Source organism: Phaethon lepturus, unplaced genomic scaffold, assembly GCF_000687285.1.
Source record: "Phaethon lepturus isolate BGI_N335 unplaced genomic scaffold, ASM68728v1 Scaffold52831, whole genome shotgun sequence".
Lineage (NCBI taxonomy): Eukaryota > Metazoa > Chordata > Aves > Phaethontiformes > Phaethontidae > Phaethon > Phaethon lepturus.
The window spans coordinates 3114-16374 of record NW_010516549.1 but is presented as its reverse complement, the minus strand read 5'-3'; the positions used below and the strand labels follow the sequence as shown (position 1 = coordinate 16374).

Below are 13261 nucleotides of genomic sequence, written 5' to 3'. Positions count from 1 at the left end.
GAGTACGTTTAAAAGCAGCTACAAACATTCAATGGCCTAATCTAGCACTTGGAACAGAACTGAAGTTCATGCAAGTTCTTTATTGGCTCTTAGACTATTGAAAGGCCTCTGGAAATACACAGTGATTTCACCTTAGTGGGCAAACGGGAAGACATGGAAGGACCATTGGAGAGATACATTTCTGTGAAAATGAAGAGCAAGGAGACTATTTCCTCGTAAAGGAGAATCTAGGGGCAGAGGAGCATATACTGGGGTGGTGGGAGAATGAGGCTCAGGTCCTTTGTACTGCTATGTTACTTTGGAAGAATAAATTGGCCTCTAGTTCTGAAGCTCTCCCTCCAGACAGGTAACAACAGCATGCTTAGACCTCAGAGCAGGACCTGACGACCAGGATTAAAGCAGGATAGGAGTTTGACACTCCCTTTCAATGGGTTGTCAGCTAAATGTTTGTTTTCCCAGTCAGCTGGTACAAAAGCCAAGAGTAAGACGTTTATCTTGGGAGTTTAAAGTTTACCTGCAGGCAGTTCTCACTATCACACCTGAGCCTGTGCTGGATGTGGCATTCCTTCATATATGAAATCCTGCTGGCTATAGTCTTTATTTGTGTGTTAAAGTATTTGCCCAGTACTGTGAAGAGGACACAGCTACAAGTAATAGCCAATAGATGGCATTATGTACATCTATCAGAAAATAAGTGGATGCTTACAAACTTTGTTTTACTAGAAGATAACAAAACTCTCTTTGTTTCCTCCTCTCCCTCCTCCCCCAGCTTTAAACACATTTCTTGTCTGGGAGGAGCTTCTCTATCAAATCTGCTATGCCACCTTCCCTCCCCTCTTCTTATGCTGCTACAAGTAGAATGTTATCTGGTAGGTTTAAGTATCTGTCTCTCATATTGGCTTACAAGTCCCACAGATAATTTCTAAAAAACGCAGCCTTCTTTAAGGGAGGCTTAAAATGCTTCTGTTCTTGCTTTTCTAGTTCAGTTGCATCCAGATAGCTGTGTTTTTATTAATCCATTTTAGAACAATAGTCAGAACACCATTAGGCTATAAAATAAAACCTCATCCTCCAATATATCCTATGCTTCATCTCTTTTCTTTAGTATGCTCATAAACCAGAGTGCAGTGGCCAATGTCATGTGTGATAACTTGAATTTAATGCAGGGTCCTTCCCATGCCATTTCAGGCTTCATTTATAAGTTGAAGAGAAATGAGAATCTTCACTTTATGGGCTGAACTTCTTTCAGTTCATCTTGGAGGGAGCTAGTGACGATTTGGAAGAAATACAAGTAATAAAAACAGCTTTCTCCTTCCTGTTTAAGATTAAACTGTTTCAGCTTCTGTTTTGGCTGGACTTTGAGCCAGTGAATGAAAAAAACAGAAGAGGAACTACAGAAAAAGGGAGGTAGGGAAGAAGTGAGGGTACTTAGTAACTTGAGACTGCAGAATACAGGAAGCACACGTATGTCAAGAACACAACTTTGCAAGGAACTGGTGGTGAGTCAGGAAACAGTCACTCCAGTCTGTCTCTTCCCCATGTTGCAAGAGTGGTAGCTGTAAGCTTGTGCTTTTTCCAGTTAAACTTAAAAGTGGTCTCTGATAGTCACATTAGATTGCTACAATAGCACATTTTTTCCATTTGTTGAGTCCTAGAATACTAGTTGCGCCTTACTGAATATCTTCAGCTGAGATCTACCTTGTCTCTCTGCAATACTATCTGGGTACATGCAGCTATAATATATGATATTATACCTTGAGATGCCTCTTCCTCTTTCTAGTGTAGTACCGTGAAATACTGAAGACTGCTTTTCTTCCCCTCACCTTCCTCTTCTGTCCACTAGATTAAGCAACAATGGCATTTGTGAAGAGCGGATGGCTGCTTCGGCAAAGTAAGTCATGGGCCTTTTACCTCCTTTTCTACCCACTGTGTCTAACTTCAGAAAACATCAGAGCAACTTAGTAATTCCCAGGTCTTTCTTAAAACAAGTCTCTAGCTCTGTGGGTTGTTTTTTTTGGGGGTTTGGTTTTTGGGTTTTTTTTACGACACTTCACAAAACGACCTGTCAGGACAGCATTTCCATGTGACCTTTTGGATATACCAGTGGGAAACAGGATATACCGTATCTGAGATGTCTGACTGGCATTCAGCTTCAGATGCTGCTCTGTAATTAGTGCTGTATAAGGGGAGACTTCGAAACTTTAGCTGACACCTTAACTTAATGTCTTCAATTATTCATGCCCTCTGCTTGTTGTTGCAGCAATTTAGAACTAAAGCGCCAGGTTATGCATTTAAAATAAACTTAGTTGTGACTTTGAATACTAGATAAAATATGGAACCCAATTCTGTAATGTTCTGAAGTGGAGGTGTTGTAGTACAGCATTTTGCTTGGCACCTCAGAATGTCTGGGGCAACTGTGAAGTATTTCTTGGATTATATTTTAATAACCCTAGGACATAAATACTTCACAATATGTGCCCTCAAAAGTGACTGTCTGATTTTTAAGGTACTATTTTACGGCGTTGGAAGAAGAACTGGTTTGACCTGTGGTCTGATGGCCGCTTAATATTCTATGATGATCAAAATCGCCATGATATAGAAGATAAAATCCACATGCGAATCCATTGCATCAACCTCAGAGTGGGGAATGAATGTCGAGGTAATAATGAAACCTTCAGGATTTGTGTATTCAGAGATTCTTTACAACTTCAGTGCCTGCCCAGCATACCATTTACAACGCTACTGCACCCCTCTCCCCCAACTACTAAATTCTAATACACCCAGGGCGTGCTATCACCATGGGATAAATTAGGTTAGGATTCAACACTTCCTTTTAAAACTCAGTGAGGACAGTGTACCATATACACAGGTGGCAGGCATGCACATGAGAATGGGATGTTCACAGTAGACTTCAGTGTCTGATGATAGAGTGTTACTGGTGTAATTATTATAGTGCTGGCTGGAGTGAGAGGCAGGACTAGAAATGGGAAACCAGATTTTTTTCAAGTATTGCTAAGTTCACTTCTAGCATTTGTTAGTACTCCACTTGATGTGACACAAGTGTTGGAGAGTACTTCTTGCTAAGTATGGATTGGTTCTACTGTTAAGACACCTGCATTTCTTAGTAGCTCTGAACATCATTCCTTACTTGCAGGACACTAAAGAGTGAGAACAGGTTATTTCCTTGTCTAATTTGTTCTGATGCCATGGAAAGCAGCTACAACTGGCCCTAGTTTATTTTGTCCAGACTTTTGCATGAACTGCCTCTCTTCTTGTAAATGTGATCATGGAATTCTGGTTACAGATATTTCATAACTCATCTCTTTTTTCTGACTCAGATTTCCAGCCTCCAGAGGGGAAGCAGAGAGACTGTTTACTGCAGATTGTTTGCCGTGATGGGAAGACAGTCAACCTCTGTGCAGAGAGTGCAGATGACTGCCTGTAAGTTTGCCAAAGAATATTGTTTTTGCTGCCTCTTTCTCTTCTAACTTTCTTTTTCTCTCTCCCCCTATTTTTTTCCTTCCTTTGGACTTTCAGAGGCACGTTTTAAGAAAATTTTCAAGCAAGTAAAAGCAGGCTTTCAGTGACAAAAAATATAGCTTTCCTGTAAGAAGTTGTCTAGCTCATAAAACACTAACTGCAAGTTAAGTCACTGAAAACATCAAAGGGTGAGGAGGAGTAAAAGAATCTTATTAATATGGTTAATGCAAGACTTGCTAAACAGATTTTTTTTTTCACTTTTCCCATTCCTCAAGTTGTATGTGACCCTGCATAGCCCAAGGACATTCCAACCAGTAGCAAAAGGAATAATATTCCATTATTGTGAACTCTCCTCTGGGCCGGGCTGTGTATAGTTAGATAACTTCTATCATGAATGTTTGCCAAGAATGCGTGGTGCATCGAGCACACTCCCAGACATATGGCATGGGAGTATCTATGTGAAGTGTATCTTCTGTTCAAACTGTAATAGCATCAAGACCCACACCCTCTAGTTAGCACAGATGCAATTGTTCAGGCAGGAGATACAACTTTCTTGGTGTATCTCTTCCCTTTTCCTTATCCTAAGCATAGCTGCGTATTACCTGGCTGTTGTGCTTGCAGTGAGGACCTCCAAAACTGCATCTGTTCTTTCTTGTGTTCCTCCTCATTCCTTCTCAGCTCTGCAAAAGAAAGTAATTATTTCTCAGTCTTGGTGTAACACCTTTGTGCATTCATTTTAGTGTACCATTAGGCTTTGATTAAACTCTGCTCCTGCAGTACTTTTGGCTGCTAACCTTGGTTTTTTTCATATCCTAAAAAGAAAACTGGCGTTAATTTTTATCAGTGTTCCACTAAATAATGGGGTGTTTTTTTTGCAGAGCATGGAATATTGCTCTCCAGGATGCCAGAACAAACACAGTAAGTGTACTACCTAAGACTTTATACTAGTAGAGAAGCAACACATCAGTGTTGTGTGGTCCAGCAGTTTACTTCTGAAATCCTGTTCCATCATTCTCTGCTAGAGACAAACAGGGTCATGAGCATGATGGTAAGGCTTGTGGGTGGGGAGAAGAACGACCCTCTGGATCACATGCACTTGTCATCTTTGCAGCCAAGTCCAGGCAAATACATGGTGGGTGAAAGTAAATGATTTCAGGGAATGCTTCTCGGGGTGGAAGTGAATGTTTGGGAAACTGGTCTGTAAAGGAAGTGGGCACTGAGGCTGCGGGCAAAAAGTAAATCTTCTGCAACCAGTAAAAATGCACTTTCCACTGCTAGTGTTTGTTGCCTACCAGGCACAGTGCTAAAGGAAGCTTACTGCAAAGAAGCTGTTTGTTAATGCAGATCCATTACATTGTAGAATGCTTCTTGGCAGAGACTAGGGGAGGAGCTAGAGGTGCTTGGAGGGGAATGCAGGCATGCCAAGAAGTGGCGTATTACCTCTGCATCAGCATGCTTGCTGTGGAGAGTGAAGAGGTCAGGAATCATAAAAGCCTCTATGGGAGTTCTCTGGAGAACCACACCCATCCCCTTGTGGGTATCATTAATTTTTTTTTCCTCCAGACTGCCTTCCAGAGTACTCTTTCAGCACTAGCTTTCCTTACGTGGCTAGACTAAACCAACCTGAGATGTTTCTGTTTCATGGGGAAATGCTGGGTTTTGTAGAAGCTTACCTCAGTTTTTCATGGGTCACATTAACATTGCCACTGTATTGAGGCATCTGTCATATGATATAACTTAGATATGTAGATACCCAAAGTAAGCACTTGTATCAAAACTACTCTGGACACAATTGACTCTGACTGCAGCCATGCGATGCTGCTTCATGGTGTTAAATGAGAAGAGAAGGAATTGTCCTCACGCAGAGGGGACAACACTCATGGTCTGTCTGCTCTAGTTTTAGGGGCTTTATCTGGCTTATGTGTGAGACACTGACTCCTGGTTTCAGGAGACAGGAGCTGCTGCTTTTCATGTCTCACACTCAGCTGCCAGCCCTGCTAGATGGCATGCAAAACTTGGCAGTGCACCACCTTTGTCAGCCAAGGCTGCTACTGAAAGTAGGGAAGGTAGCCCTCTGCACAAGTAATAGCATGAATTAGCACCTTCCAAAGCTATTTAAGGTCTCGAACAAGGACTTGAACTAACCGGGTAACTGGGTTTGAGTCCATCTGTAGGTGTCTGACACAGCTTTCAAAACCACCAAGCATCCAGCAGTGCCTCGTAACATTACTGGAATAGCAGGATGATCACCCTAGCTTTGAGAACTCTGTCATTTAGACGTTTGCAGGCTTGTGTCATATAACTCTGCATAGAATGTCATAATTCTGCACAGAATTCCCTGTAGCAGAACAGAATAAATTTATTGCTAAGATGTAAGCATTTGCTGGACTTTTTCTCAGGTGCTAGAAATACCTGCCTCTTCATACAGTGCTTTCAACAGTGTGTTTCAAGTGATCCTTAGAATCTCCACTACAAATTTGACGGGGGATACGGCCATAGTATGCCCTCAAAAGTCTTTCTACAGTCCAGGTACAAGAGACAGTAAGAACATTCTCTATCAAGCTATTAAAGCGTTCACTGGTAAATTAAAAAAAAAAAAAAAAAAAATCTTTTTTTTCTTGTGATAGGGCACTGACTAAGAGCACCACTGTAGATTCCTGGTATTAAGGGCAAGAATACAAGGCTACTGTAACAAACCTTAATTATCTTTGAGAGCAACTTGTAGATGGATTCAAGTAAGTTATCACCTTTGCCTCATGGCTGCCTTCAAAAAGGAACAGAACTATATGTGGCATTTGCAAAGTAATTCCCTAAAAACAACCAAGCCCCTCAAATCCCTACATTTAAACCGCTGTTATTGCATTTTTTTAAAGTCTCCTCACAGCCAGAAAGTGAGAGGTGGCTAAGAACTGTGACAGTGTTCTGCTAAAATGTTCAGATATCACTTTTGGCTACTGCATTCGCTTCCTTTATCTGCTCTTGGTGATATCACTCCAGGGTGCCAGAAAGCAGATAGGTTAGTTGTGAAGACTTTTTTATCTGAAAACGGAGGATGAAGAAGAGGGTAATTTCTAAAACTGAGGCTATGAAATGAGGGAAGGAGTTGGTGTGCTTGCATTCACATGTATGCACGTGTGTGTGCACACACACAGAGGTAAGAACTTATGGCTGCTTCCTCTGGTTGATAGGCATTTGTGTTCTCCCAGGTCTGCTCTCCAGGTAGTTTTTGCAGCGCTTTGTAAGGCACTCACTGCTTTCTTAACATGCAGCATGTCTAAAGGTTACTCTTTCCTTAGGGTCACTGAGTTTTAATACTTGCACTGCTCTAACTGGCTGCCTGTAGGAACAGGTGATAACTGCTACCTTTCGATGCTGTTTAGGGCTACATGGGATCTGATGTGATGTATGATGAGACAGCCATTTCCTCAGCCCCTCCTCCCTATACAGCTTATGCCACACCGTCACCAGAGGTAAGAGCTGCAGTCGGGAAGCATTAAAATAAGTGAGGTTGCAAAAGTGGCCATCCTTCAAGCACCCAAACTACTCCCAAAGCGCAGTGCTTCACAGTTAGAGCCAGATTTAAGGTTTGTACAAAAGGAGAGTGAGAGTAAGGCACTAATAATCTACTGTCACTTCTACAGATTTCCTTGGAAAGGGATGAGGCAGAGCTGGTTGGGAGTTTATATATAAAGGGATGGCTGCTCAGTGAACTTGGAAAATAAAAGCTTCTTAAAGACAGGGCAGAAGTTATTTGGTTAATCTTGAAAAATATTGGCCATGCAGCTTTTAACATAAGGAGGTATGACTACACTTTTCACACTGTGTAGGCACTGGGAGGATATAAAATCAGAAGTTTTAAAAATAGGACTTAATGACTGGAGCTGTCACTTCTGACACATAAGGATTTTGTTGTATCCAACATGTCATAGCAACACAGTAACTCTAGCTTCTGGATGCACAGTTCTACAGTGGAGAAGGAGCAGCATCAGGGCTGAATCGGTATATATTGGGGATTTCTGGATGTTCTGACCCAGGTGCAGTGATACACAAAGGGATAGTTTAGGGTAGTATTACTTGTTGCACTATAGGTGCTCTGTTCCAGCCCCCCACTGTTAAAAATAGTTGTTAAGAACTAGATGTGGTACTGGGAGCTGTAGCAGGACTAGCAGCAGGCCTCCTCTTTTGGAGAACAAAATTGCTTCCAAAACATACAGCTACAGAGTATTTGTCCTGAATTTGATATTTACTTGCAGTGTGCTAGAGGAAAGTTGGTTGGAGTTTCTTGGGATCAGCTGCTGCCTACCTGGCACTTGTGAGCTCTCCAGAGAGCTGTCGTTGGCATGAGGGCAGAGAGGAGAAGCTGGTAAGGCTGCTGTGGCTCTGCCTGATGATCCAGGCCCTGCCTCTAACATTTACCATCCAGGAGGGGTGAAGAGTGAATGCTGCTTAGGAGCACTTATTTTTTCAAGCAGCTGTTCTAAATCCTTTCCAGGGAGTAGATAGACTCTACCAGAACAGACTGGATACTTTAGTGAAACTTTAACTGCATTAGAAATGAACAATTGAACAAAGTGCATAATTGGATACATAACAAAGACGATTTTTGTAATGGGTATTTTTAATTTCACCAGGTTTATGGCTACGGCTACGATCAGTACAATGGTGCGTATGCCCCTACTGGTCCTCAAGTCTTTTATGCCTCCAATGGACAAGCTTATGCTGTTCCCTATCAGTATCCGTACCAAGGTAATCGGTATCAACCATATCCTTTACCTTCCCATAGAAGCTATTTGAGTTAGTCTTTCTGGCTTTAATTCTATTAATCACCATCCTTTACCACCCACCACTCCTGCAGAACAGAGTGGTAGAAAGAAACCTGACTTGTAACTGGAACCCTTATGCTTTCACAACAAAGCAAGTGCAGTGAGATTTATATTAAGTGATCTAACCTTCCCAATGTGATCCCAACGTATTTACATTACTTCATAAACTCTCTGCCTCAAGCACACAGAACTCTCTAACTACAGTAGGCAGCACGTTTTCTAAGGAAAGATAGAAGAGTCAGAACGAGATTTATTCAGTACTCCATACTGGGCATTGATGGAGCTTTTGATTCATCTGTTGCTCTTATACCTAGCTTAATTATTTCAACACTGATGTTCAGCTATGACCTCAGAATTAAATGCAAGTTTCAGAGATAAATCCGCTCCCCAAGCAGGGTGGTAACTGGTTCGTTCCCCACATGCTGAAATTGCTGCAAGGCAGTACATTCAGCCTTGTGAAGTCTTCTATTGCTCTGTTCAGGTTTGTATAGCTTTCAATTCCAATAAGAGGAAAGAGACTAAAATTTTAGGGTGTGCTTTTAAGCTTGGTCACCTTAATTTAGTATTAGCTCTGCATAGAGAGCTCAAATCCTACAGAATCAGGGCTTTAGAGTAGTATGGGTAATTATAAATCAGAAGATTTAACTTACTAACTGTAAGATGTCCTGGCTCTGGAAACAAGAATCTCTGTTCAGAATTTTTTTCAGTTTTGAGGGAGATTCTTTTTTTTCTGTTTGACATTTGTCAGATTATTTCATTTGCCTTTTCTGTTTTTTGTTACAAGGGAGGTACATCAGCCTAAAGCTTTTAATGCTTTCCCCATCTAAGTTAGCAAAGTCCTAAGCTATACATATATATACACAAACACAGAGGAAGGGGCGTTCTGTTGGTTCTCAGAAAAGCAGCAGCTTGTTGAAAGTCCCAAGAACCATTTTTAAAAACTACCATCAGGCCTTGAAAATCAAGCCTCAGAAACCTGTACGGTAAAAATGCAGCATTAAATAGTAACTCTCCTAAAGTTTGCAAGTCCAGTGGGTTAAGATACTAGTTAGAGGTTGGGCATAGTAACCAAGCCCCAATGTTTTCCTTCACTAGGGGTACTGCAAGTAAATCTTAGGGGTCAAGTTCACGCCTAAGACTAACATAACCCGTGTACGTTCAGCTTCGTTGCTTATTCTCTGAATTGACATAATCCTTCTCATGAAGTTCCCAGTCATGCATTGTTGACAGTCAGTGTGAGCCTTCTCCAGTTGTATTAGTTGAATTACTTCAGTATCTGTTACAAAAAACAATGCAATATCTTCAAGAATACTTAATCTTCCTGAAATGTCTGGAGGGGAAAGCAATACTATTATGGTTGCTTTGGAGGTAGGAGCTAAGTCACAAAACATGACAGGTGGAGCTTGCACAAGTCTGTTGGGTCAATTGGTAGTTTCTTGAGTCTTAGGTTAATTCCTTACTAGTGGGCCAATCTTCATCTGAAAAGAAACGTAGCAGCTGTCGCCACACAACAGGATGTGAAGGCTGAATTGAAGTAGTAGGCAGTAACTGTAGAGTAAATAACTGATACACAGTTTCTGACAAACCACTGTCTTAAGAGCTGTCAAAGATTTTTTTTGTGGGGTGAACTACACTATTTGCCTTAACTTCAAGGTGGAATCAGTTTTTAGACCCACTTCTTGCATTAAATCCACTAAGCATTTGATAGAATGATACAAGTAATTCATAGGTTCTTTGCTAATATAAATGCAGAACAATGTTCAGTTTTACATTTGTGATGAGCTTTTCTCCCAGATACTAAACTCTTAGGAGGCTAGAAGTGTTGCTAGGTCTCTGGATTTATTTAATAAATGTGGAGGCTGAATCCAAAGCAGAGTTCAGTGGAACAAAGAGGGTGAAAGAACGGGCATGTTTTGAAATTGCAATGCACAGCATTAAGATACAGATTTCTTTTTTCCTCATCCTAACAATCTTTTATTACCTAGGACCTTATGGCCAACCCCCTGCAAACCACGTCATCATTCGAGAGCGTTACCGTGACAGCGATGGAGATCTTGCAGTGGGCATGCTTGCTGGAGCAGCGACTGGAATGGCTCTGGGATCATTATTCTGGGTCTTCTAGATTACCCGTTCCTTATCTTTGTAGTTCCGAAAACCTTTATTGTGTGCAATAATATATTGGCAATGTTGTTTACTGTTAAACTTTAAGAAACGCAATAGTTATTTTTCAGTAGTGACATCTTAATACCTGATTCTTAACTGTCCTAAGGAGAGTTTAAAGGCACCATTTAGTTACGTCATTGGAGATGGCATGTGCTGCTCTTGAATTCTGTTCTGATGGTTGGAGTTACAAGGAGTTGTACTGATAAGGACCAACACGAGCACCAATGTAACATTGTAGCAGTCACTAGCTTTATAAATAGACTGGCACTGTAAAAACTGTGGAAAAAATAGATTTTTTTGAGGGTCTAAAATCTGGTCCAAATAGGAGGTTTACAGGGGCCCTGCATTAGTATATATGTACTACTGGCTTCTAAACATTCTCTGTACAAACACACAGCTCAGCAGAAACTCTTTGGCATTAGGTAATCTGCTATGCTTGAGGATTTTTTTGTTTTCAAACTTGCCTGCAGATGGTAGTGTATTTTCTTAAATGGGGTCCTATACCTGTTTCACACCATCCAAGTGAGGTTGTCTTTGAGGATGTGTAAGCAAACCGCTAAGAAGCGGTAGCACTCCTCAGTTCTTTTATTCTCCCAGAAATGTGAATGACCAGTGGCAAGGAAGATCCATGTTTGTTGTTTCATCTCTCTCTTTATCCTGAATCACTCTTCTCTGGTCAGATGGAAGTAGTGGATGTTTAGCTTTGCAAGGGGTCTTCCTTGTCTATAGAACAGTCTCCTCAGACACTGTACTGACTGCATTGCTGAGGATGAGGCCACTGTCTAGTGTCTCTGCTTATTACTGCTATCGCTCTGCAAAGTCTGCAGGAGGAGAACTAACTTGAACAACCCTTGTCCCACTGGGCCTACCAGAACCCACCTGCAGGCAGTAATAGTCAGGAGGGGAGACACAAACAGCACAAGTAGACCTTGCACACAGGCACTTGGATGTCAGCTGCCTTGCCATGGCTAGGATATAATGTCTGCCTCTCAGCGTCCAAGGTTTCCTGAACCAGGTTCATTATTTTTTGTTTTGAGCACAGCTAAGCCTCCCTTTGTTCTATGCACACTTCCCCCTCACATTCAGCAGGTCTCTTCTTCCCTCCATGACTTGTTAAGGAGAACACTCCCAAGGAACCTGGCTGGCTTTGCTTGTATATCTGGTTTCTTACACAGCGTGCTCCTGCTGGCTGCTGTGCTATGGACTGTAACCTGGAGTGCAACTCTTACATGTGTTATGTGGCCTATTACCTTATCCTGTTATAATCTGTACTGAGCTGTGCTTGGCAGGGGAAAGCAAGCTCTAAAGAAATGCACATGCTTTCTTATTCAGGTGAAAGAGGCAGGGTGCCCAAGTTGAATGCTTTATAGTAAGAAGACTTATTTTTATACTTCCACTTTCAGCTTCCTGTATTCATACTGTTTTAATATGTTAAGTCTTTCTTATGCTTTCATTCAAAAGTAGATTAATTTCCTTAAGGTTCATAGGCTTTCAGGTATGTCAGGAAAGAAGAAAAAGAATGAGAATTTGCACCCATATAAATTTAGATCAAGCCCCAACTTTTTTTATTTCATCCTAAAGCTGTCTTGGCTCTGTCCTACATATTTAAGCAATGTCCAATGTCTTGGACAAGAGTTTGGATAGCAGCTGGGGGAAGCACTAAGCTTTTATGACTCTTAAGTCCAACTCAACAAACCAAAATCATCAGAAGGAAACAGACAGATGTAATCTTGGATGCATTACTAAGAGTGGGCTTAATCCAGGGAATGTAAACTTCTTTCAAGAAACTTTGGCTCAGAGCCGATACCAATGTGCATGCATGTCCTTTCACAGATTAATACGAGCTGCATAAGGTCTGCCAGTGGTATGTACTGAAAGGGCTTGTTGGAGGTTCAAAAGAGGACTAAAGCAGAAGTTTCCTATAGCTAGTCCAAACCAAAAGAAATTGGACTACCCTACTGAAGTTCTCCTAGAAGCCTAGTACCCTTGAGCTCAGGAGGAGATGGTGACTGTCTGGAACTTAAGTGAACAAACATTTCTATCCTTTTTAAGCCTTGAGATAATAACCTTGAAGCTGATTACAGGTCTACACTGCTGTTTAGTTTGTGCTTCACAATATAACTAGTTCTGCAGAATACCTCCATCTCCTCTTCTCCCTGTGCGATACTTTGCTCGTAAGGGGTGGGGGACAATAAAACAATTGAACATCATTGTAATTTCTTTTGAATTTCATAATGATTGTGAAAGAGCAGCACAAAGTGTATCAGCTAATAATTTATTTTAAGTTCAGAGTTTTATTGTGTGTTTTTTTGTTGGGTGTTCTTGTTGTTTTGGTGGGTTTTTTGATTTTTTTTTTTTGCAAGCTGTTGATCACAGCAGGAGAACGTCTTTTGTGCTTTCAGGAGATAACTGTATCTAGGTCTCCAGTTTCTTCAAGTGAAGTGTGTAAGATAATGACTGTTGATTGCAAAACATTTCTGGGTTGAATTCAAAGCAAGAAATGATCTTTTTAATTCAAATTGAAGTAAGTCTCCATTAAAACAATAACCTTACCCCTTCTCAAGGGAAAGAAAAATTGAAAATTGAAGCTGAAGATTCTAGTTCCATCTTGGTAAGAATAGACTGCTTTTATACTAAAATCATGAGGTACTTTTCTATGCCAGTACCATATGCATTTAGAAGTTAGAAAGCAAACGTACAAAACTGTGCTAGAGCATAAAATCAAGAGAGTAGTTATCTTACTGCAGGTGCTTGTAGCCTTTCTGATCTCACTGAGGAAACAGAAGTGGAAACAT

General features: G+C 41.1%; 1 protein-coding gene across 3 annotated transcripts; it reads left to right on the top strand.

The window, feature by feature from the left end:
* The first annotated feature begins 1841 nt into the window (after nucleotides 1-1841).
* PLEKHB2 (pleckstrin homology domain containing, family B (evectins) member 2) lies at nucleotides 1842-10708 on the top strand. 3 transcript variants are annotated; one of them, XM_010296081.1, is made up of 8 exons: nucleotides 1855-1891; nucleotides 2507-2659; nucleotides 3339-3441; nucleotides 4359-4398; nucleotides 6861-6950; nucleotides 7798-7818; nucleotides 8112-8226; nucleotides 10289-10708. In XM_010296081.1, the coding sequence occupies exons 1-8, from the start codon at nucleotides 1855-1857 to the stop codon at nucleotides 10423-10425; spliced, it is 696 nt and encodes a 231-aa protein (XP_010294383.1). In that variant the 3' UTR covers nucleotides 10426-10708. The 3 variants fall into 3 exon arrangements, with proteins under 3 accessions (XP_010294385.1, XP_010294383.1, XP_010294384.1); XM_010296083.1 differs by lacking the exon at nucleotides 7798-7818 and having other exon boundaries at nucleotides 1842-1891; nucleotides 10289-10509; XM_010296082.1 differs by lacking the exon at nucleotides 7798-7818 and having other exon boundaries at nucleotides 6861-6962.
* Nucleotides 10709-13261: the final 2553 nt, after the last annotated feature.